The sequence below is a fragment of the Anopheles moucheti genome, chromosome 2 (genome assembly GCF_943734755.1).
Source record: "Anopheles moucheti chromosome 2, idAnoMoucSN_F20_07, whole genome shotgun sequence".
Taxonomy (NCBI): domain Eukaryota; kingdom Metazoa; phylum Arthropoda; class Insecta; order Diptera; family Culicidae; genus Anopheles; species Anopheles moucheti.
In genome coordinates, this window is record NC_069140.1 from 48,278,890 (window position 1) to 48,304,841 (window position 25,952).

A 25,952-nucleotide genomic window follows, 5' to 3' on the forward strand; every position below is an offset into this window, starting at 1 on the left:
GAGTGGTTATGCATTCAGAGTAAATTGCAATACTTCTACGAAGGAATAAACTTTCAGTTATTTTTGGTTGCCATCCTTCAAGATACTGTTGGATTACAAAAAGAAGAACATTGAATTCACCTTTCATTTTTCCTGTATTGTGTTAGTTAAACTTTTTTTTCTATTCAAGAAAAATTAATTAAGGCCGTTTTTCTTAGTAAAACTTTTTAACATAAACACTTTAAACTTCAGAAGAACTTCTATTTTATTTTTTGGAAGGAAAAGAAAGAGCATAAATAAACTTATAATATGAATATGTTAACATTTTACATTGTAAAAGTTTAAACTAATTTAATTATGTAATTGATTACCATTCGCAGATCGTTGAACATTGAAGCATTGAATGCCGATGGGAAAACGGAAAGCTCCATTTGCTTAAACCGAGATAGCAACAAGCAGGCGTAGAGAAGCTTCTGGGAATCCCAGGTTAGTACTGTTGATGCTCATTTAAATATATTTACCTATGCACACTATGGAACAAAAACAAATAATTAGCAACATCATGATGAGCTTCGAGATTCGAAAATTACAAAAAATGAAAACAGCATTTGAATTGGGTGCACAAGTACGGTTCCAGGATCATTTCTGCAAAATTTGCGCCTGATAAAACCGGTGGTCGGATTATCCGTGACCTAAGAAATGACTGCTGGTAGACTAATTTTGGCCGGGAGGAACGTGAAATTTTTTTATAAAGAGTTTATCAAACTAAACTCCCTAGAAAGTGTTCCATATTGTTTATAGGCAATAACTTCTAATATTAAAATCATATCCATCAGTCCATCAGTCATCTTCAGTTATGTCGCGTACACAGCTGAAGGTTCTGTTATCCGTGGAAATCGATTATCCGGCATGCGAATAGTCAACGGTATTGTGACTGTTTTGTTGAAATTTGAATGTAATTCGAATGGTGGTGAAAGTCCGGACTACAAAGTGTGGACGAGTAACAAACGGGCGTTGTGATGGTAGACAATTGCTAATTTGTGCCCATTCTTATACTTTGGTAATTTTTTCTTCAATACTCGCCTCCACGAATTAGCAGGGTTCGATTCCGATACAGATATCGATGGTTTGCTCACTCTGAGGCAGACTGGTATTCTGGTAGCACCATAAGCTGAGCATTACTTTCTGTGAGTGATATGCAGCGTCACATTTAGACTTGTTTACTCAATTAATATTTTTGATTTATTTTATATTTTATATTCAACTCATGCAGCCAATTTTTAACTTGTTGAATGATTTACAATGCTTTTAACAGAAGGAAAACGGCTTGTTATGTGACGTCCAAATATTTCGTCGGAACCTCATTCATTCTGAAGGGTCCCAGTCTCTTAGTCTTCTGCTTCAAATATGGATTTTCATCCCACTACAACACGTTGATTTATCAATGAATTTTGCCTTTCAATATTACTAACAGATGTTCAACCAGTGAGATCTTACATTCAAGCGTGAAATGTACCCATAGCATCAACTTTTGAGAATTGTTGGAAACTTACTTGAAAACCCCACTACATCAAATCTCACAGGGCGAATATGTCGATGCTTATGCAGCAATATCCATGATGCATACTCAATTTGTCGCGCACTTTCCCATACGGACATTCACGTGTTTGCCAAGAACCCACAGTACCAACGGGTCATCGTCGTGGTCATTGTGGGCGTAATTTCTGCTCAATATTTATCAATCTGGAACATGCGTAGCATGGTGCAGCCTTCTTGGAAGAGTACCACTCTTCCTTACCGCACGGATGTCCCCGAATTGGAGATGCTTCACGAGGTTAAGCCCGCAGGCCAAAAACCGGTACAAACACACACACAAACATGCGGAGAGATGTGTATATAAGAGCCGCATGCCAAAAGTGGGAAAACCGCTCGGAAGGAATGAATTCACATCCTACGGTCGTTGCGTTAATTATGCATGGTTGTCGTATGGCACGGCAAATATGTTTATCGACACTATATACCGCCCTAGCATACTAGTTAGAGTGGTGCCAGAAATGAGTACAAATTATGCGGCAGTCGTTGTCAGCCCAAACCGAACCCAACCCGCTTGTTACTGAGCGGTGTTCTCACTTGGTGGGAAGAAATGGATCACTGATGGTACATATCACAGCCACCTAATAGAACAACAGTGCGTATCGCCCACATTTAACATTGATACGGAGCTACGCTGTAATCTGAAAGACGAAACGAAAGGTTTCCATTCAAGCGTTCGTACGTAAAAGGAAACCATAATTATGCTTGTTTAAAGGTATTGAAGTGGATGTGCTTTGAGTTTGGCATTCTGTTAGTGCAAGGTAAGGCAAATCGGAGCTTTCAGTATACGTTTTGGGCATAAAAGAACACAAATAAACAACGACAAAAAATTATTATGTTATCACAAAACATTGCAATTTTGAAGTGGGAAAAATAATAGCATGCAGTTGGACTTCATGGAAAACAGGTGCTCTAGGTAATTTATGAATAAAAACTGATAATATTAAACAAACTTAACTACTAAAAAGCTCCTAAACAGCTTCAGAACGTTTTTGGTTGATAGATATCTTATGTTACTTGCAGATATTATTTCTGATTTTATTTAGTGAATTGAATTTAGTGATTTTATTTAGTAAATGAGCTTTCCGTAAATTCATAAGTTCTTCGATGCGTGGAAGTTACGTGCATTCTGTTAAAACCTCTGCGATACCTTTGTTTGCCCCAATTGCCCAACTACTATTGCATATAAAAGGTTGTTTCTATGATGGTAGCTTCTGAATATTTAATATTAGGCCGAAGCTGCTTTCATAGCCTAACTATTCTTCAGTTCCAGAAGCAAGACGCTTTAGTGTTTTTAGAATCACTTAAATAAGGCAATTACAATTACAAATTGCTGGAAAAAAACTACTTGTTGCAAATTACAATATCACCATACTTATATGCAAAATAGAACTGATATCGCTTTTATAGATCAGCTGAAATAAAAGAATTCGCATCAATCATGAAGCGAGCAGTTAAACCAATTTTTCATACTAACCATCGATAGTTTAACACGCATCTAAAATGAACAACAAAATCAATAGGAAACACTTTGTGCCTATGCTATCCTAAAACCTGCAATTATTTGCATTTACTAGCGGCAGCAATTTTCAGCCACATGCATTCCCACACGCTACTGCTGGCTCGGCAAAGGCTGCCGTAAAAAAATGTCACGCATCTTGATATCTTCCTGTTTTGCCCGCTTCAGAAACGAAAGCCAGTCTCATAAATTGGTCTCCTGCACTGCAAAACACTTAACGCGCCGAAGATTCCGATTCCACCGGCCTTGCTGCGGCTCTCCGATTCTTCAACCCGCGGACTGGTTAATCCGGTTTAGCTAAGCGACGCGATCCCACCGTCGCCGTACCGTCATGGGATCGCGTGCTGTCGACTGGTCGAAACGTCGAACGCATCGACACATCACGAACCGGCCGGCCGGCCAGTCGAAGCGTCGGGGCGACGATCGAACCGATTCACCACCTGCAAACTGCCACCAAGGAAACGGGCGTTTCGCCGAGACGCCGCCTCGCCCGGTGCACGAAATCTGTCACACCCAGGAACGGATGCAATGTGCAGTTATGGTAGGAACGGACGGGCGTCCACGATCGTACGATGATCGCCGGCCGCGAACTGCGAATACATTGACGGTGGCGGTACCCCAGATGCGCTTAATCTTAATTGAAATCTAAAGCAGTGCACTTTTGTTGTCACGCACGGTGATAGAAGCTTTTTCTTTTCCTTAACCCCATCGTGCTCTCGGCGACGGCGACTATCATTTCTACTGGCGATTGTCGTAAACATGCACCCGACAGATATGTTTTGCTCAAGGTGCGTAAGCACAAGAAGCTCGGCGCAAAAAAAGCACATGATCTAGCTCGGCTCGGCTTGAACTGTAAGCATCGATCCGAAAGTGATTTAAATTTACATTTTCCCATAAAAAGCCGGATGAACATGGTAAGAGAATCGGTAAGCGTCTTCGTTTTGCCGGTGTTTTCTATTCGCGGTGGGTTTATTATTATTCTCAACCCACCGTGAATCATTCGAAACAATTTAACCATCCCATTACTTCGGTATTCATTTGTTTACCTTTGACCAAACTGCTCAGTTTGCATTAGAGTCAGAAGCACAGGAACGAAACTACGACTAATTATGACATCTACGGTATCGTCCAATTGCATAGCGCCTCATTGCCACCACAAAGATATTATGACACATAAGCTCTGTTGATCACTGTTGCATTGGTTGATTGAAATGGCCACACATGCCGGTAATTAGCCATTCGCACGACCATTGCCGACAAGATGTGCGCGTGGTACGTTTTATGATGGCCACTCAAGTTGCGGCCGCTCAATTCCGGTTGGTCCGGCGTGGCAGCTGCAATCGCGAGGAGGTGTGACTCATGAATGCAATTGCAATCACATGCAATTACCGTTGCACCGCGGTCGTTGAACATAAATTGCTAAGCAATGAGGCACACCGTCCAGCATAAAACGCCATCCGTCAAGTGATAATAGAGACACCCCACACGCATGATCGTTCGTGCCATGATACGCGGCTAATTGTTCTCTTATTTCTTCCCCGTATCGGTGGCTAATGGTTGGATTGAAACTCAAAGCTACGTCTAACACGCACTGCTTTTCGGTGATGGCAGAAACACAATAGCTTGTTGGAAATTTATTTGTACCATTTTTATCACTTTACAATCTTCGTGGCGGTGATTGCGACTCCTTTCACATGCCAGTTTATGTAAACATCGTGTATTTAGTCCTCGAGCGACGATAGATCGGATCAGATAAAACAAAAAGAGTTTTGCAGAGCGTTGCACAGGAATGGGAGGGAATGAGAGTTCGTACGGACAGGGCACTAAAATTAAACGATCACTTTCCGAACCTTGCGACGGATTAATTACACACCTCACGACTAAGAGTTTGTGTTTAATCCGTGTATGGCTGGCGGGTATGAATAAATCGCGTCTTTCTCTCCCTCTCGCTCTCCTCGTGGGGCCACTAGATTATTGGAAAGGCTTAGCAACATTTTAATGTTTTCCCCACACCTGGGACCCGTGCACCCGAGAAATATACGAATGCAGTGTAATACGCGCACAGTAGTGCCCGGTTTTCTTCTGTTTGCATAATTGATTTACCGGACAGCCATAACGGGCAGCATCGGTACGTTTGCGAATTTAGCTGTCAATGTTTGTATTAACAAACCGGAGGGCGTATACGTGATGATTGTTGTTAGTTATTAATTAGCAAATCTAACCGGTTCACTAGCCGACAGGCAGCATCACTTGCAGGGGGGGGTTTAATAGTATGTTACAATAAACTCGATCCTGGGTGGTAAGTGATGCATAAGAAATGTTGGTAATTTTCATGTTTACTTTTTGACTTAATCTTATGCGTGTTTTCAGGGCAAAAGTTATGCGTTTAAATGGTTTTGAATGTTTTAAACCCGTGGTCACAAATGCAGTGGAAGAATAACATTTCAGCCGAACCAGATACTGCACATTAACATGCTGCTATACTTTTGCCATCATAGTATGCTTTGCCGGCGAAAATCACTGTAATGCATGCCATAGCAGAGTACGTTCCAAGTGCTGGATGCTTACAGAGAGTTTGAAAAGTAACATTCTTTGGAAAGTTTTTTCGTTGTTTTTTTGTTTGCCTTATTCCACACAGCGAGACCAGGCTACCGGAGGATATTTAATAATTTTACACATACTTCAAATCGCTGCAGAACGGCAAGCTAAAGAACGCCCGCATAACTGACATAATTTTGCATCGGCGAGAAATTCAAGCTTAGAAGAGTTGTTATGCGCGTGTAATGTGCCTTTGCGTTCCTCATTTGCGGAATGGCAACGAAGTTTGTCTTATGCTTTTTATCATGTTGTCAGCGTTTTACTGCATTGAACTTTCATCAGGAAGCCTCCTAATGGAACGTTTTTACGCTTATTATTATGCGCTTGGCTAGACTGATTGAACAAATTCTTCGATTTGTACACAAACATATACGCACTCACTGTTGGCAGGACAGCACAATATATACCTCGCTTAAGGGGTTTGTTATCGCTTTATTAAATAATGCTATGGAAACCCTTCGTAAGTAATATACAAGTAAAGAGCATTAAAAAAATAACAAATTATACGATATTGCATTAAAACCATTGGTGATACTTACGAATATGCGCAAAGTTGGCACTAATGTTAATGATGGTAATAAATCTAGATAAGCTACGAGTATTACCTAGTAAGTTTACAGTAATAGGGAAGATCGATCTAATACACCGAAGTACATGGATCTATTTTCTAGTTATCTGGATAGCCTCAGCAAAGACTAACCGTCAGTTTACGTGGAAATAATAAGTCTACAAAGCGATTACAGACAGTCTCCGAGATACGCTATCGCTAGCTATCTCTATTTTCGCATTAGTCGAATCTTGGTGCAATTTCGTTTATACTTCAACGTCACAGAGTCGACTTCCTTCTCTGCATTTATTTTAATCAGAAAATCAGGCGATTTTTAGAAAGAATTCATAAAAATAAGTTAAAACTAACTAATGTTTTATAGTTTAATTTAATTTTGTTATTTATTTATTCAATGAGCCTCATATGGCCCATTTGAAGCTGGGGTATAAAAGTACATTTAACACGTAGTTGGTCACACCGAACGAATACAATTTAAGAATAATAAACGCGAAATGTCAGGTTCAAAACGATCACAAACAGCGTTAAACTCTCGGCACATGGCAAAGAAAGGTATTTTTAGCTAATTTTTCATCTTTTTGTTAAGATTTTTTGCTATAAACTAACTCAGCTGTCAAATTTCTAAAAGAATCCGAATTCGCGTAAAAGAGGAACCGCGTATCTCGGGGACTACCTGTTTATGGCACGCCTAATCCCACAGGCATCGTTAAGCCTTTTCACAATTTTTAATATGATATAATTAAAGTTGAGCATTAGAAGGGTGGTTATCTAAAATATAATTGTTTGTTTCGTATTCTATACAACAAGAATGTTAATATAAAGGAAATAATATAAGGTTTGAATAAATTTAGTGTTTTATATTTTAAAAAGGAGACGCCTGGTGTTTTATAAGGAAAAGTAAAAAATTTAATTTTAACGAAAGCATTCAGCAAAACATACATATTAATTTTTGGTTTAAAAGTAGCCTGCACGAAAAGCATAAATAACGTTCACATTCGAAAATTCAAATCATGTTTCGTCGTTAACACTGTTGTCTCCCATGGGACCAAGCAGTAGTATTTGAATGTTTTTAAAATAAAAAAAAAATCCACAAAAAATGATCTGAATACACGCGCGTTGAAACCGGTACGGTAGAAATGGACAGTCAAATTTGATGGTTCCAATTCCTGGTGGATTTTGCATAATTTGCCATGTTTCCCAACTTTACGTGTAACCGAGACGGGATCGAATTCTGAGTGGTTCACTTTAAATTTCAAATTACACCGAAATAAAAGCAACCCTTACCACACCAAAAACCAAACTACTACACGACCTAGCTATTACGAATGGAAATAAGCGCTTTGGACAGTGCATAGTTTCAAGATGGAATACATTTTTGGGTGCTTGATTCGAATACTTAACTTACAAGTCAAGTGATGTCGGATGGAAACACAAACGGTAAGCTGCATGGAAAGGTCACCCATCGGAGCTGGCCCGACCCACCCACACGGTCGATAAAACATTCGTTGCGTGTCGACCCTCGGGGGAGTGGGCCAAACGTATGATTTCTGATTAAAGTGGTCAAAAGTAGTGAATCACACACGCACAGGAAAATCTCTCCCAAAAAAAAAAGAGGCCAATGCCTTGATGAAAATGTACGCTCTTTTTTGGTGTTGGGGGCGAGAAGAAAGTGAATGAAGAGTTCGCAATCTCCTTCCGATCAACTTTCGGAGGTCACATTGAACGTGACAGGTCTCTTATATGGTTCAAGGGTCGGTAAAGGGTGGAACCACCGTTGGAAGCTTTCGTAAAAGGTGCTCAAACGAAGGGAAAAATCGTCGCAAAAAAAAACAACCGAAACACCCATTACCCGCGTCGGATTTAGTAAAATAATAAAAAACAAAACAAAACACGGAAAAGCCAATTGCATGCTTGACGAACACGAAGGCGTAGGACAAGGCGCAAGGAAAGGGCAATAGTCCGATGGCAATCTATTTTAATAAGTGAAACATAATTTGCTGATTCCGAACCTCATTTGCCAGCAGCGGCTGTGAGAAAGCACCGTGCCGGACCTGGCCATACGGTGCTGGTCAGCGCAATTCAAAGAACACTAACCTTGGGGCGTAATTTCACGAAAAAGGACCTTGAATGAAATGAACCGAAACGAGTAAAGGGAGTTATGTGTTACTGTGTATACCGCGTAAGACCAAACGGTTCCTTGAAATACCTTAGTTATTTATAATGTATTTTTAATTAATACATATTTAAGGAACGACCTTATATTAAAGTATTTTTTTCATATGAATTATTGTATCGATCATGTTCTGTCATGATGCCTAAATTAATCTAATTCCAGTGAGTTTGTTGCAAACATGCAAGGTTCTTTTGTGGGAGTTATTCCTACAATAGAATTTGAATGCTGATACCAGCGTTCAGCTGAAACCGCTGTATCTCTAACCCACGCTCTATCAAGAGATCCTTTGCTATGCTTCGCTGTGCAAACATTTCTCAGAATCTCGATTAGAATTCCAGTTTCTGCCGACCCGAAACTCAAGCTCAAGACGCTCAAGAACGGCAGCGACAAATTTGTCAATGTAGCAAAACTTATGTTGGACATTTTTTTATTTCAACAGTGCGTCTTTACGCAACGCACAATGGATTTTGTGTAAATTTTCCTTAACAATGCTCCCTACACAAAGCTTTCTTTATTGTTCGCTTCATGTAAGCAATGTTCGCATGTGGGGTAAGCAATTGTTGGTCTGGTCTACTGATAATATTTTTTAAATAACGAAAAAAATAACAGCTTCTCTTTGAATCAATTCATACACAATTTTTATACTACTAACAAAAAGGTTTTGAACAATATTGTGGGTGAGACAGCAAATACATCCATTTGAGGACGCGTTCATCACTAAATACAGAAGCAGGAAACGAGCAGCAAATCACGCTGCCTGTCAATTACTCAGAACAATCTTTCGACTTCTTCGTAATAAAGGACCACAATTAGAAAACTGGACATAAATATCTATGGGAGGCCACTCTAGGGCCACTAATTTGCCCCAATGATTAAAATCACATTAACGCCAACTGCGATTGGCAGCTTTCACTTGTGTCACCAAGTAGCACCATGTAGTCTCGGCATTCTCGCACCTGCTTGTCGAGTCGCTTGCCATTTTGCTTTGGTACCATGTTTTTAAAAATCATTTGGGGGTAAGCATTTTCAGCATTTTTCCCCCTTACCGCCTCGGTGTGTGAGTGTGTGGAAAAGTTTGTTCAATTAAGTTTCTTCAGCTGGGTCGTGCTATAATTGGTAGGTGAAGTTGCTCTGTGCCTTCAATTCGGCTGTGTATCAGCACCCGTACATGGTTGCGCTTGCTGTTGGAATGACAGCATTCCCACAATGGACATAGATCATAGGGCTGCAGCCAGCAATAGAAATCACCTAAATGCGGACTGCTAAACTTATTCTCCGGAGTATTCGCAGACAACTCACCGTTTGCACTCCGTTCGTTTAACCACTAGACAACTGTATTAGTCGTGTTTGACCACTTGCAGCGATGCAGCAAAACCACCAGCGGTCGGGCAGCTCTGCGGCTACATTCAAGTGACGCAGCAAGCCGTTGCGTAGAATGCTGAGGCAGGACAACAATTTTAAACGTGTAAAATGTCTCGTCCGTCGGGCGTGCCAATGACAAATTAGTCTCGAACCTCCATTGGAATCTGCTCGTAGCCAGGTCCCGAGTTCTGTTATGCTCATGGGAAGCAATCCGGAGCTCGCAAGATGTGGAAGCTACAACAACGCCGTATCATATGATGGAAATGCTGTATTTTTACTATCACCGCTTAACACTGAGCAGCTACGCTCCCACGGTTTTGTTTGGAATGCTTGGAAATAGGTATGCCGTGTGCCAGTAAGTTTCTAATATTATTTCCACAAAAATTGAGGAATTATTGTGATAAACTGCGGTATAGTTACTCTAAGATTTGTCTGTCAAAAATTACATACTTTTTTTAATCCTTTATGGCAATTTGTAATTGATTGACTACAACAAATTCTCACTGTGCTTCAGAACGATTCTGACCAATGTGTGGTTTCCTCGATTGCAAAGAAGCGTGTAATCAAGAAGAAGAATTGCAAATCTACCTTTCACCAAATATAATGGATCATTTTTAAGGGCTGATGGTCCTGATATACAACATTCCTACATGTAATATACATATGAAATTGGCGTCAGCTTTTATTAAACTCTAGAAACTTATTTGTACACCAAACATATTTTCTTCAACCAGCATATATCATATGCATAATCACATTTTTAGCTGTCCAACTCATTTATTAAAAATATAATTATTAGCTCGATAATACAGTCTACAGAGAACGAACAAAGGCAATGAAATTGAAACATAACATAACAATGTTGATATATTATGTTATGTTATGTTACGTTGATTTACAACATGAGAGGACTAACTACTACAACTATAGTCATGTGATACGCCTTAAGAAAAGCAGATAATTTATACTGCTCTTCATTAAACTAGAACTGCATTAAGGAAATCAATATTTCAATAAAACATTGAAGATCCTTTAAACTCAGACCATCATTACACTAGTTTCGCCTTGCATGGGCCGTAATAATCTTTTCGTTCTTTCTGGAAGTGCTCATGTGTCCAATTTTTTCCTGGGCCATTGGAATTAATGTCTGTTTAATGTTCTTGTGATAACAGTTGGAAAAAGGCAAAAATGCAAGTGAAACAAAAAAGCTTCCGCTGGAACGGATAAGGACATTATCCAGTACACTAAAATTTCATTACCTAGGAGCAATCTTCCCTGATGAAGTTAATCAATACATGCTGTCCGAATATACAATATACAAATATACCGAATATACAAAAAAAGCAATGGAATATACAGAATTAAAGCAAAAGGAGTCTTCGTTACGGATAAAATTCTCTCCTATGATGCGAAGGTAAGGAGGAAACGAAAATTTCCATCATTTTCATTGTTCTTTTTCAAAGATTACTCTATAATCCCAAGCTGTGTACAAAAGCTCATTCAATTGTACTGTAATACATACGCTAGGGAATGTATGTTGATGGATTTGGGACGCATATAATAACCGCGTTTCAGATATTTATTTCTGTAGTAGCGTCTATTGTGCGCTTTATCATTCGCCTCAAACGTATTTACTGTCGAAAACCATCATGCTTAAGGTTTGCTGAGCAAATACCATCTAGGATCTTAAATCACACAAACCATGTACAGTGCAACAGAAACTCCGCACCGAACAAACAAGTATGTTTACTTTCCTGAAGTACAAAATGTTCCTTTGCCACTGATGTTTGATGACCGATTTCGTATATTTGCAGCAGACCCGTGAAACTACAAAAAAGCTTGGACCAATTTCGCTTTATTGCGCAGTAGACCATAGACTGACAAGACACAATATACGTTGTTACATGGCTAAATATAATTAGAGTCAGTTTTACAGATTACTCTTTTGGTAATCAGTCAAATATGAATATTGGAGTTTTCTCTTCACACATTTCCACACATTGTTTACATATTACACACGAGTCATATTGTCTCTTCCTTTTGATATCATACATCGAACGAATATTAATTTCCAATCGCAAACTCATCATACGACGACTAACAGCAAATAACTTGGGGTTTATTTGAACAGAGAACAGCTCCACTGATAAAAGTCTATATTCATTTCACACAGTCAACGATCGTCAGCGGCACATTTTTCTTGGTACTATTTTTCCACTGTACCAGCTTTTTCCAATCTGATATATCACCTTTTCATTTAGTATTATCGCCCTATCACATTTGCCATAAGTAACACAGTGTTACCATAAATTGCATTCCAAAACATCGATGAACTGTGATGCACCATTGTGCATAATTGTGGGACCCCGCTGCAAACGTATTTTGCATTTCCCCAGTGTATTGGAATGGTACTTCATATTCAATAATGTCAATGTAAATGTATTTATATTGGCACATATCCACGCGGGCACAAAAAGATTAATTATAACATCTCGTTGCTTAATATTTGTTTTTGTGTTGTATTGTAGATAAGGTAGAATTTTATCGTCCTGCGCGTGACTGGTACAGGTAGCCTTCTTTGTTTGATTTATTACACCAGCTGCAATACTTTATTCATTCGAATAATGTGTAATTGTTATTGCAAATGGTTCAAAAAATTAATCTTTTTCGTTGGTCGGTTGCCGGAAGTCGATTTAAATAAAATGAACATTTAGCATTGCTTACATCACAAAACTAATGAAGGTTCACTCAGTATGGTGCATGAGCTCGTAGCAAGTTACAATAATTATGTTACTTCTTTAACTTACTGCTTGAATAGTTAACAGGTGTTCAAACCAAACACTGACTTGATAAGTGCTACCCGGACTCGGTATTATCGCATTCCAACTCCATAAGATATGCGAGTTTAAAAGTTCAAAACAGGTTTCTTTCGTCAGGCAGTAAATAAATTTGGTTTTTATTTTTATTTTTATGGACTTTGGACCATAAAATGGTTTTCGGTAACCGTAAAACAACATCCATCGCGATAGCAGAAGCTTTTGCGCTATCGAAGGAACGTGTCAATAATATTATTCACCAACATTTGGACATCCAAAGCCTTTGCGCATAGAGGGAACCGCGTACAATCGACCAAAAACATCGTGCGATAAATTGATGGCGAAACTGCACGAATTTGGGTACGAATTGCTTCCGTATCCACCATATTTTTCAGACCTGGTCCCAACGACTATTTTCTGTGCGTAGACCTGCAAAGCATGCAGACCTGAATCACAGACCTCTATTAAGGTTTAATAAAAACACTATATTAAAAAAGACTATAAAGAATTAAAAAGTAATATAGCGGTAGAATTAGAAGACAACACAGCACTGTATCGGTCAAAAAAGTATTTAATTTTATCGAAATTCTTTTATTTTAATGGTTACGACAAAAAACGTTTCTACTCATCAGATGTAATGCGTGAGATGGTAGTTTTTGCCGTGAGAAGAACCTACAGCAACTCATTCTCATTCTTAATTAACTCACTCAAAAGCTAAATATCTCAGAAAATATGTAAATTTCCTGTAAGAGAGTTAACTCACACATGTCTCACAAAAAACTCTACGTCAAGCATCTAATTGAGTTGATATCTAATAAGATTTAACTCCAGATTTAATTCCAGTGTGCGTATGTGCAGTGGAGGATCAATCCCCTTGGAGGCCCTGGGCGGAATTTTTAAAGCGGGGCCTTTAATTTTGCTACGGCATTATCGGTGTTAGGGAGATGTACTTCAAACATGATTTAACAACACCAGCAAAGTCTCGGAAAGAAAGCTCCCTTGCGTACATCTCAGAGTTCTGTTGCGTAGCCCTGTAAACGGGCCTAGTAAGCTACTCTATATATATAAACGTTTGTATGCGCTAAGGAGAACCATAACGCCACTACTTGGATCACATTTTCTACGATTTACGTACATTTACGATTCCTGATTAGTCCAGCGCCTGCTACGATTTTTCGCCTAAGGTACAGTTTTCAATCGGTTTACTTTACGGAAACAATCAGAGAAATTTCTTAGAAACCTGTTTGGCTCATGTTGAAGATTTAGGCGATGAACAACACAATTGTTTTCAGATTTGCGAAATCAGGAAAGCATGCTTTTCAAGAGGTGACACCTGCAGTGTGGAATAAATTTGCCCATCACTATTGCTATTGCATACTACCAAACCTGTGAGAGCGATCGCTAGTGTACGGAAGATGGATGAAACGGAAAGCATCCTTCATCTCGCTCAAACTTTCCATTAGCTGGTATGAAATTCCATACAAAACCAGCTGTTTTCAGATTGCCGATACCAGGAGAGCATCCACGGAAGAGGAAGCACATAGTACAGCAATTTTGGTCGAAAACCACCGAAAGGTATGCAATGTTTAAACACTAACTTTCCCGTTGGTCGTGAAAAATTTCTTCGAAAACTACCAGTTTCCGAATTTAAAGTACCAGGAGAGCATGCACGGAAGAGGTAGCTCCTGGTACTGCGTCGTAAGGTATGCAATGTTTATACACTAACTTTGTAACCAACTTGCAACGCAATGCGCCGTAAGGTATGCAATGTTTATACACTAACCTTGCAACCAACTTGCAATGCAAGTTTGGTGCATGCAAGAAACTTGCAGCAAGATGGCGCGCAAGATGGCGTCCAACTTCGTACTTGCATGCAACAAACTTGCATGCAAGTTTGTATGCAAGTTTGCATGCAAGTTTGCATGCAAGTTTGTATGCAAGAATTTGCTTGCAAGAACTTGCATGCAAACTTGCATACAAACTTGCATGCAAACTTGCATACAAACTTGCATGCAAGTTTGCAGGCAAGAATTTGCTTGCAAGAACTTGCATGCAAGTTTGCATGCAAGTTTGTTGCATGCAAGTACGAAGTTGGACGCCATCTTGCGCGCCATCTTGCTGCAAGTTTCTTGCATGCACCAAACTTGCATTGCAAGTTGGTTGCAAGGTTAGTGTATAAACATTGCATACCTTACGGCGTATTGCGTTGCAAGTTGGTTGCAAAGTTAGTGTATAAACTTTGCATACCTTACGGCGCAGTACCAGGAGCTACCTCTTGCGTGCATGCTCTCCTGGTACTTTAAATTCGGAAACTGGTAGTTTTCGAAGAAATTTTTCACGAAAAACGGGAAAGTTAATGTTTAAACATTGCATACCTTTCGGTGGTTTTCGACCAAAATTGCTGTACTATGTGCTTCCTCTTCCGTGGATGCTCTCCTGGTATTATACATTCGGAAACAGGTAGTTTTCGAAGAAATTTTTCTCGACCAACGGGAAAATTAGTGTCCTGGTCCTGGTACAATTTCGTTTATACTTTAAAGTCACTAAGTCGATATTCTTCTCTGCATTTAATTTATCGCATAGAAACAAATGTTTTATATAACCAAGGAAGATATTTTCGATAAATTTTTTACCTTGTAAATTAATTTTTTTGCTATAAATTAACTTTGTTGTAAAATTTTCAAAAATCGCACAATCGGCACAAATTTTTTGGGGCCCCCAACACGGCGAGGCCCTAGGCGACCGCCTACTCCGCCTACCGTTTGATCCGCCGCTGCGTATGTGCATATATCAGTCGCCTTACATGCGATTTATCAACGCCGCTTGCGTTGAGTACTGTACAAAATGTGCAAGACATTGAACCGAGATTTTATTAAATGAAGTTTGGTGGAATTGAACTGTGAAAAATAACACTGCATATAGCTTATTTTTCATATTTTCGCAATAACTTTTGATTGGTAAGTTTGCAGCAGATCGATCAGTGTGGTGACTTTGTTGCACCTCACAAACAAAATGCGCTCTACTGATTGAGGGTACTAATTACATTCATGGAAAACAAATTAATCAACCCATCCTACCGTAAATTAAACTCATGCCATCGCGAATCGCCGTCATCCAATCAGGTGCCGTAGAACGTTTTGATTAACTTGTCCAAGCCGTTTTCCATTACGGGTGGGTTCCGGGGCCATGCTCAACAGGCGTTCGGGTTTGATGTGCAATGGATCAACGGACACTTTTTTAACATCTGCACCGGGGAAGCATGGGTACGGATTGAGGAAAAATGTGGCCACCACATCTGTGGAAAAAAACCCACTGACCTGGAAGATAGGGACGCACTTCATCGCTAGAAATGGACTGCCAATCTTCGTAGGCGTCCCCTAAAGCCAACCTAACGATACTCATTGATCTATTCCTGGACCATTTATCCTGAGGATGTAGGGGTTTAATTTCTATAAAGCACACAGAAGCGAGTAGTAGCATTTGTTCACTGACCTGGCACAATGTAATCAGTTTCTTGCTTTTTTTTGTGAAGTTCAGCTTAATGAAAAAGGTTGTAAAGGTCAGTGGCAAGCGATTAATTCTTTTGTGTTGCTTCACACGTTGTCATTGGCAGTGTGCAATGTGAAGCCCAACACATTGCGGAATAAATGTGTCCTGCGATACGGTACCACAACAATGGCTTTGGGAGTAAATATAGAAGGAACACGAGAAGAAGTAAAAGAAAACAGTAGTAGTCTCCGGATGCGTGTTGTGAGTAGTACTCCAAGCGACAAATCTGCTCCGAAGCGTCAATCGTTAGCGTGATTCACTAACACACCTTTTAAATGTATGATTAAATTACGATTGCTATCACGCGTGGCTCCTAGCAACCCCCATATGAGGGTGGTGTCTTATTACGCATCCATGTCGTGCATTCTTTCGCTCCTGTCAAACAAAAAACTTTTCCTATCTGTAAACACCTTGGATTTCACACCACTGAGCTACTACGATGCGTAGCGGGTTGATACGGATCGGGATCAATGTTCCATACTACCGACCCCAGTGTGAACTTTTTCGCTTTCGAACTCCCCCTGCATGCACTTGGTACGAAAGTTCAAACACTTTTACTCCTGCAAGGCGACGATCAATGATAGTGCAACGTGAAACCAAAAACGGTGGCAACATGGCCGCATGAAGCTGCTGACACTGGGATAGCGAGAATATCACGGCACATGTACACTGTCAGTTGCAAGAGCCGGGTGCCTGTAAGTGGGATTTGTCTACTTTGATCCACCACTGTACCTTTGTGTAGTGGTCACGGTTCAAGTTGCCCGGTGCGTTACGTATCTTTCGCACTCTTGCTCGTCGTTAGATGCTCTTTTCTTTAAACTGCGCACAAAAGGCAAATAGACAGAGAAACACCAGTTGATGAGTCGGAAAGCGAAAAAACAAACTTTGGTACAAGACATGCTAAATCCTAAAGAGAGCCCCCGAAAGTATAAGCACGATTTCGACGTATCTAGTAAACGTATGACGAAATCCTGGTCCTATCGGTCAACAGTTGGACCGGGAAATAGCAAAAGCGTTCAAGCAAAGAAAGGAAAGTTCCATTCGCGATGTGGCTCAAAAACTGGGTACATCAATAAGTAACATCCAACGAGCCAAGGCAAGATTGAATTTAAAAAGGTATAAGAAACCAAATAAAAACCGAAACGGAGTACATAGCAGGTCTCATGCGTTAAATATCGGGCTCGGAAGCTGTACGACAAGCTGCTGTGTCGCCAATCCTCATGCATCGTGATGAACGATGAGTCGTGCGTAAATTTTGACTACAAAACTCTTCCGGGGAGTCAATATTACACCGTGCCTAAAAGCCAGGACGTCGAAGAAGCCGAGAAATCTATATTTTTTTCCGAAAAATTCGGAAAAAGGCGATGGTGTGGCAAGCCATTTGCGAATGCGGGATGATGTCCGAACCGTTTAGTGACAACGGAGACGATGAGAACCGATCCCGACATCCGGGAGTGTTTGAATCGACGTTTGTTGCCCATAATACGAAAACATGCTGGTCCAGTGTTGTTTTGGCTAGGTTTTACCTCTGTCCACTATGCCAAAGACATGATCGCATGGTATGAAGAACATGAGGTACGGTACTTGCCGAAAGAAATGAATCCCCCGAACTGCCCTGAAGCCCGACCGATTGAGTTATTTTGAGGCGCAAACCAAGACACACTTGAGAAAGCATTTTAAAGCTGCGGAGGACATCGACAGTTTTCAAAAAGACTGGAAGAAAGTGTCGTAAATCGTTCGGGACAAGTCTGTGCTGAGCCTGATGGGAGGCGTCAGATCAAAAGTGCGATCATTAACATCCTTTTTTTTATGATTTTTTTATTTTTAATAGTACAGCATTTCAATGATTTGTGCATCGGTTTTCGCACGACGAATTCCCGGTACCAAATCCCTGTTCCCTGTTCGTGTTGCCTTTGTGTACACAGCAGATTTGACCACTCGTTTTCTTTGTGGGCGACCAAACTCGAGAGCCTTGACCTTACAGTTCCTGCTCAGCTCGACTCTCTTTTATCCGTATGACGTAGCGTACCGTGCAACATTCCAGATGGGACTTAGTACAGGTCCAGCCTTAGCGTAAGAACCCGGCTCCACTATCACTGAACCACCAAGGGCGCCCTCCACTTCACCATTCCTGTCCCAAATAAATAAGAATTACATGCCATACAGCTCAGAAATGGAAGGCCAAAGACCGCCTGTGATTGTATAATCCCAAAATGTAACATCTAAGACGATTATTCTTCCACATTTTGCTGCTCCAACATCCCGAACGCTGCTCATCTCTCTCCCGCGTGTTGGCTGATAATGACGTAGACAAATAGTCACCGAAAGCAAGACAAATATCGCACAGCATATTAATTAGATCCTGCTGTGCCGTAGCGAATTCGCATTTTTACGCCATTTCTACGCCTCGCGTGTGACCGTGGATTTCAAACATCCGACTGTCAATGCGCCAGCTGAGCATCCCCCCATTCCGGTTGTTGACGTTTCCAATTCGAATCGGGGGGGTGTAAATATTTTAGTGCCAACACACCGAACCACGGCTACGTTGCAACAGTGCGCAGTTTACGCGCTCTCGATTCGTTTCCTAAATGAATTCAATTAGAGCGGCTGAGGTATAAAAGCTAAAACGCTATACCGAGATTGTGCGCTTGCTTCCCATTTATTGGCACAGCAAATATGTTGCCGGGACTGTCGAGACGCGTACCGTGGGAAGAAACCCTGCCCAAAAAAAAAAAAAAAACGTTTGCGAAGTGAGCACAAATGGGAATGGAAAAGATTTTCGAATATATTTCTACATGCGCAAGCACTTTTGCGTGGAGGTGGCAGTGAGAAATATCCAAAGTACAATTGTGTTGGGAAAGCAGCAAGAACTCACGTTGGGATAAAAATGTGAAATTTAATTTGTTTTAGGTAAATCAATTACACTCTGCCGCACACCGATGAGTGCTGCATTTATAGCAAAAGACCCAGACGTTGAAAGATGTGTTACGAGAAAAACCGAGTTCGAGACAAATCCATTTACGATGGCGCCTATACTAAACCCAAACCTCTATTGTTGTGCCATTTTGTGTGCCCCACTGGAAACCATCAATAAAACAACAGCATCACTTCATCGTGCTTTCTCCGTTCTCCGTTACAGATTACAGCCCCCGAAGGACATACTGGAATGATCAAACGATTAGCTAATGTCAATGTACTCAGCAAATTGCATTCGTATCCAGATACGGGTGAGTGTGGTTCCATCCCTGCTACCACATACGTACAGCCTGGCGATTGATTTTAATCCAATTTTTCCACACCATTCCACCGCCAGGCACGAGCCATTTGCTATGGCAAGCAGAGTACCGCACACGAACGAAATGTCTCCAACGGTACAAACGGAAGCGGACATCGAGTCGGCAGTAGCGGTCAAAGCAGCTGAAGAAGTGGACGTCCCCGTGTCGGAGGATCGCAAAGATCGCAGGTTGCAGGGTTCCACCTTCCACCCCGAGCAAGCGCCGGGCAACGTTACCATCCGCGTCGTCGATGCGGAATGCCACAATGCTGCGGACGACCGTGAGGGAACCGGCAGCAATCGCAATAACAACAGTGCTAGTATGAAGTGTCTCAATTTTTCTCCATCGTCCCCATCCGTACGCGATTCGCATGCGTCTGCGGGCGGGTGCATCTCGCCGACGAACACGACGGCCGCGACGGGAACGACCGGAACGCGAGACGGTGGTCAGGATACGGCCACACCATTAGATAGTGCAAAGAGTAATCAATTCGTCAATCATAGCTTTAGCTGCAGGGAGATGGGTACCAGCGGTTCCGTGGTGGTCAGCGAAGGTGCTGCTGCGTCGCAGCCGGGGATGGCGCTGGCTCGGGGATTTGCCGATGTGGTGCGCGTGTCAACCAGCATCCCGCAGCCCGTCACGATCCAGACCGAGCCCGGTACGGCGACAGGTACTAGTTTCCGCTACGCAACAGCAGCGGCCGTGGCGGCTGTGGCGATGACCGCGGCAGCTGCAGCGGCGGCCGCTGTTTCCTCCAGCAGTAAACCATCCCACTGTAATACCGCACCCGGTGACGGTGACCCTTTGCATTACCATCCCATGATAACCATCAGCGACCATAACGATGACGCAACTGCTAACCCTAACCGTACTAACCCAACAACCGTGCATGAACCGTGCGAAGAAGCGGACCCCATTACCAAACCCTGTGATAAAGACTACCACTATCAGCATTACCATCATTCTAATCCAACAACCGTTGTTATGCCTTCCGTGTCCACTAACGTGCCGCTCGATGCAGATCGATGCGACGAAGCTACTAACGTCCCATCATCCGTCGGCAACCTTTACCACCCGTTCGTAACCACCACCACCACCACCACCACCACTGGTGTCACCATTTCCAACGCCATGTCCATCACTAACACCGGGATGGTGGGAAGATCGAGTAAACCGCCTCTCCATAGCTACCAGCAGCACTACCAAAGCTACCACCACCAGCCGCACGGCCAGCAGATTTCCACCGACGGCCCATCCGCACGGGGAAACCAGTCCGCGGCTGGTGGTGTTGGTGGTGGCGGTGCCGTTACCACATCGATGGTGGCCGGCGGTGGCACATATCGGTCGCATAGTGCACGCTTTATGACGCAGCACATTAAAATCCTTCCCAAAACTCAATCCCTCGATTTGGCAGATAATGACGACATGCTGGAAGCGTCCAACCGGTCCGAATCGCAGCTCGAGATTAGTGCCGCCGGTATCGTGCCGCCCGGGTTGAAAGGGCGTGTGCTGCCGAAGCTTCAGACGCTTGATCAAACGAGTCGGCCGATTTATCCGAATGTGCCCTACAGCCCGTACAACAGTCCGTACGGCAGCCCGCGCAGTGGCCGGCGAAGGACACCGTTGCGCGAATCGAGGCGCGTTTCGATCGAACAGTCCGGCAGCTTCCTGCAGCTCAACCAGTACAAACTGTTGGACCAAATCGGACAGGTGAGTTTGGTAAAATGCATAATTGATGGCGTCGTTGTTGCTTGTTTGCAGGAATAATTTCTAACTTTTTGACACAACATCAAATAAAGTTCGAGCAAAGCCCATTAGTTATGCGTGAATTTATAGACTTCATTTAACTTGTGCCAGATTATCTGTATTGATCATTTGCCTTTTTTAAGGTAGCAAAAGAAATCTCATGCTTCTATTAGTCCGTATTAGCATAAATATTTAAAAAAAACTGAATTCCAAAATCTTCTCTTGATGGTAACTTCCTAACACTCATTAAGTTCAGCAATGCGAGCAAAAGATGCTAATCACTAGGTGCCAGAGTCGGACCATATGGTGGATGAATTAAACATTCAAAATTCCCAGACTTTCTGGTAAATTATCATAGAATCAGATGTGCTTGTTGTCCTGATGCAACCTTGTAACTGTTTGTGGCCAACGGTTAGGTGATAACAGACCAACTATTTACAACAGAATAATAATAATTCCTTTTCAGTATTAGTACTGATGACAGCCAAAACTGATGACAGCCTTTTAGCGAGAAACAAGCTCCGGAGCATAGTTGGCCTCGGATGTGTGTAATGGCAATGATACAGGCCGCTACAATGAAGAACTCTACGAGTTGTTCGATCACCTTACTGTTGTAATATTATTAAAAATTAAAATGGTCATTAAATCGATACCAACTTCAGATGGAGTGATGGAGTCCCATTAAATATGAGTTGGAAGATAAAGACCCTTGAAACTCTAAAATCTTTTAACATTGAAATGATTGGACGAGAAGAATGTTGTGCTTAATTAACCTTTTGAGAAGAGTCATTTATATGAAAATTTTGCGAGGAGTCATTCAAACCAAGAATCTACTCTCAAAAAGTTCATGAGGTTCATGCGCAATGGAAGATTAAACATTTTGGAGTCCCCTTGGCAACCTACAAGCTCCTTGGATGTCTTGAATCTTGGATGGTTAAAGCATCTTAGAATGAATCCTCTAAGATGCTTTAACCATCCAAAATTCTATCCTCCAAGGAGCTTGTAGGTTGCCATGGAAATGTTAGGAATAGAGATTCAGATTCAGTTCAAAAATTCATTCAGATTAATGAATCCGAATCAGATTTACCCAGACTAAAACCTGCAATCGTTAATGTGAAGAACGCTTTAATCAGATATAATTCATATTAGTATTAAACTACGAGAAACACCATTTCTTATCGTCATCGTATTGTTAATGCTCAAATTTACAAGATGAAACCCAAAGGAGCGTCCCATTTGTTAATGATAACTGAAACAAAGGAAGGCGATTGCTTCCTCTTTAAATGATTTCAAATACACCGATAATCGATAATACATAAGCGACCAATAAGATAACTTTCACGGGAAAACTGCTTTCGTGTCACTTACCATAGATTACGCTCCATTGCACGAGAGCAAATTAGATTTCAACCTAATGCAGTAGAATAGCAGATTTGCACAAGTTGATTACCCCGTTGAACTGCTTTCCCATTTCCTTCAGGGTTCGTACGGTTTGGTGAAGTTGGCGTACTCGGAGGAAGACTCCACACACTATGCGATGAAAATCTTGTCGAAAAGAAAACTGCTCCGAAAGGCGGGTCTGATGCGCCGGGGACCGAAGCGTGGTACTTCGCCCTTGGATCGGGTTTACCGTGAGATTGCCGTACTGAAGAAGGTAAGAGAACCTTGACATCCGAACTGACCAGCAAACCTCTCTCTCACCGGAGGTGTTGTTTTTCTGTGGGTTGATTTTGAATCTTGTCCTTTTTTCCTGTTATTTTTTTCTTTTTGCCGTTGGGATCTTCGTTTCAATCCTTTTTATCCCCCATTTTCGCTGCCGTTCTCGCGTTTCCCATCAGCTGGACCATCCGAACGTGGTGAAGCTGGTGGAAGTGCTCGACGATCCGCTGGAGGATTCGCTCTATCTAGTCTTCGAATTGGTGCAACAGGGCGAGGTGTTGAGCATACCGACCGACACTCCCTTGAGCGAGGAACGTGCCTGGAATGTTTTCCGAGACGTGCTGCTGGGTGTCGAATATCGTAAGTAATGTGTTTTGTGGCCTGCGGCCTGCGACCCTGGGATCGGTGTCGGTAGGTTACGGATAGTCGCCCGGCTACGGTGACCATGCGCCCGGTGGTGATTGATTTCCCGGTGCGATGGTAGATTTTTGTTTTGCTGCTGCTGGACGCTCAAATCACGCACGGAAAACAATCAACACCGAGGATCCGATTATCCCCCACTTAATTGGTGCACCCGGGGCACCCGAGGGGGATCTGTTTTGTCCCGTCTGCTCGTAAACAATGCTGCCGGCTTTTCTGTTCTTGCAGTACACTATCAGCGCATCATCCACGGGGACCTGAAGCCGGCAAATTTGTTACTTTCCGATTCTGGCAGTGTGAAGGTGGCCGACCTGGGCGTCTGCAACGAGTTTCTCGGTGAAGATGCGGCCATGAACAACGGATCGACGGCGGGGACACCGGCGTTCCGGGCCCCCGAAACGCTGCTGCCCGGGCAACACTTCTACAATGGCAAGGCGGCCGACATCTGGGCGCTTGGGGCCACACTGTTTTCGCTGGTGCACGGCAATGTGCCATTCATTGCCACCTCGGTGCCGGGTGTGTACGAGAAGATAAAGAACGACCCACTGGAGTATCCGGCGAGCAGCAGCATCAGCGAGGAGCTACGTGATCTGATAAGCCGTATGCTGGACAAGGATCCACTGCAACGCATCACGCTGCCACAGATCAAGGAGCACACATGGCTTACCAGGCACGAGAGCGTCCGGATTCCGACGGAGGAAGAAAACTGCCGGCTGGTGCAGATCAACGACGAGGACATGAACAGCGTGGTCAAAAGCATACCGAAGCTGGACACCCTAATACTCATAAAGACCATGCTCAAGAAGCATTCGTTCCAGAATCCATTCACCAAAGGCATATCGGGGCGGGCTCCGCAGGCGGGTGGTTCGCGGTTGGAGCGATTTTGTCGCTCGGGGCGTTCCAACTCAGCCCCTGGTGATTACCACACCTCCGAACGGTAGGTCTTTGTCGCTACGTGTCATTGCCATTCCAAAACAAAACAACCTTCCAGCATACGTACCAAGAGGCTTGTTGCAGATGTATTTACTCCCGGAATCGTTTTGCTTTCAGACAACCTTCCAACGAATCGCTACTTCCGTCAGTCACCGAAGGTGTGACAAGCCCACTGGGCAGCCCGGATCCCACTACCGGCAGCCTCATCTCCGAGCTAGACAGTCTCACGCTTCGGTCGGACATGTCCAATCCATCGTCCAGCACCGACAACGATACCACCACGGTAACAATTATCACCACTCCGCCAGAGTAGCCGTTTGCCGTAGACACAAAGTAGTGGCGCTTCTTAGCTGTTCGCCGGCGTAAAAGCCGCATGCCGTTGCAGCTTCTGTACATGCTTAACACTAGCTTTGGTAGAAAAGTTACACTAGCGCGAAGTTTTTGCGTTCCTGTTCAAAACTAACCACAAACATCTTATCTACTCTCAATTTCTTTTCCCTTTTCTCTTTCTCTCTTTCTCTCACTAACCTTTTTACTGTTATGGTTTTCCTTTTCTCCACTTTCGTTTATTTTTTTTTCATCTAATTCACATCGTTCCCGTTCGCGTTCGATGGTTTACAATTCTTCCTATTTCTAGTCCTTACTTAGCACCTCCTACTTCGAAGTACTGCTTTAGCTTTACTTGCCTTTTTCCAGCTGCGCCATCAACAGCCGAAGGCTTCCTCGACCGTCGATAGGGTACAGTGGAAGCGCCGCATTTCATAGAGATGCCAAACACAAATTAGTCCACCCACTCCCCACTAAACCCGACGCGAACACTCGATTGCGTAACGGTGGGTAACGTGGGTACAGTAACGTCAGCTATGACAGCTAGAGTTATCAACTGTCAATTTGACAACTAACTACTTAAGCGATAGAATGGTAGTACGCAGAAAATAAGCTTAGAACCGTGGGAGAAAATGTGAGCAATTCTAAGAAGAAGTAAAAAACACACACACACACACAATTATTGGGCCAAAAGTAACATAAGGAGACGTACATTGCTTTGGCAAGTTTTAAAAAGGTACGCTTACTTTAGACATACCGCCACTTAGTTTGTTAAAAAGGAACGCCACAGGCGTGCACAAAGAAGGGAACAATTGGTTAGAGCTAGGCAGCCGGAAACGGAAACCACTGTGCAATAGGCGACCCAAAAGAAACACATTCCTGGGGATGATGGTTTTTAGCGTTGGGTACAGGCGGAGGGATAGTTAATTATTTTATAAGAACCAGTCCTTGAAACGCACCATGTTTCTACTCGCTGTAAACAGCACAAGTCATCAGAGTTACTATAATATTCTCGCGTGCACAACAACGTGTGTGTACGCGCCACAATCATCTGCTATCGCGCACGGTAAAGCGTACCTTTTATTCTGTTTTCCATACGATGATTCTGATGATCTGCTGGTTGATAATGATAGGTAATTACTGCAGCATCTAGACGATTTTCGTTAAACGGTCCAACATTCTGCTCTCAATTTCCTATAAAATCTTACTTCATATAAAAATACAGCATTTCAAGACGGTCCATACAGACGTGGACGTAAGACGTCTTACTTTCAGAATTGAATACGCTTTAAATATGGTAAGAAGTCACACTCACATGACGAGATCATTCGATCCGATCAGCAAGTGTTTGCAGTGTGTTTTTTTAGGAAAGTAAAACGGTACATCGGTTGTTCGTTCATGCATGGCACACAGCGAAAGCGCGCATCCACTGAAGATT

At 42.4% G+C, this 25,952-nt stretch overlaps 1 protein-coding gene across 1 annotated transcript; it reads left to right on the plus strand.

Moving 5' to 3' along the window:
• The first annotated feature begins 444 nt into the window (after positions 1–444).
• Positions 445–24,500, plus strand: LOC128297802 (uncharacterized). The gene is made up of 7 exons (XM_053033502.1): positions 445–465; positions 19,294–19,381; positions 19,468–21,139; positions 22,656–22,829; positions 23,014–23,194; positions 23,483–24,191; positions 24,305–24,500. Exons 3-7 carry the CDS (start codon positions 19,484–19,486, stop codon positions 24,498–24,500), a joined length of 2,916 nt encoding a protein of 971 aa, XP_052889462.1. The 5' UTR covers positions 445–465; positions 19,294–19,381; positions 19,468–19,483.
• Positions 24,501–25,952: the final 1,452 nt, after the last annotated feature.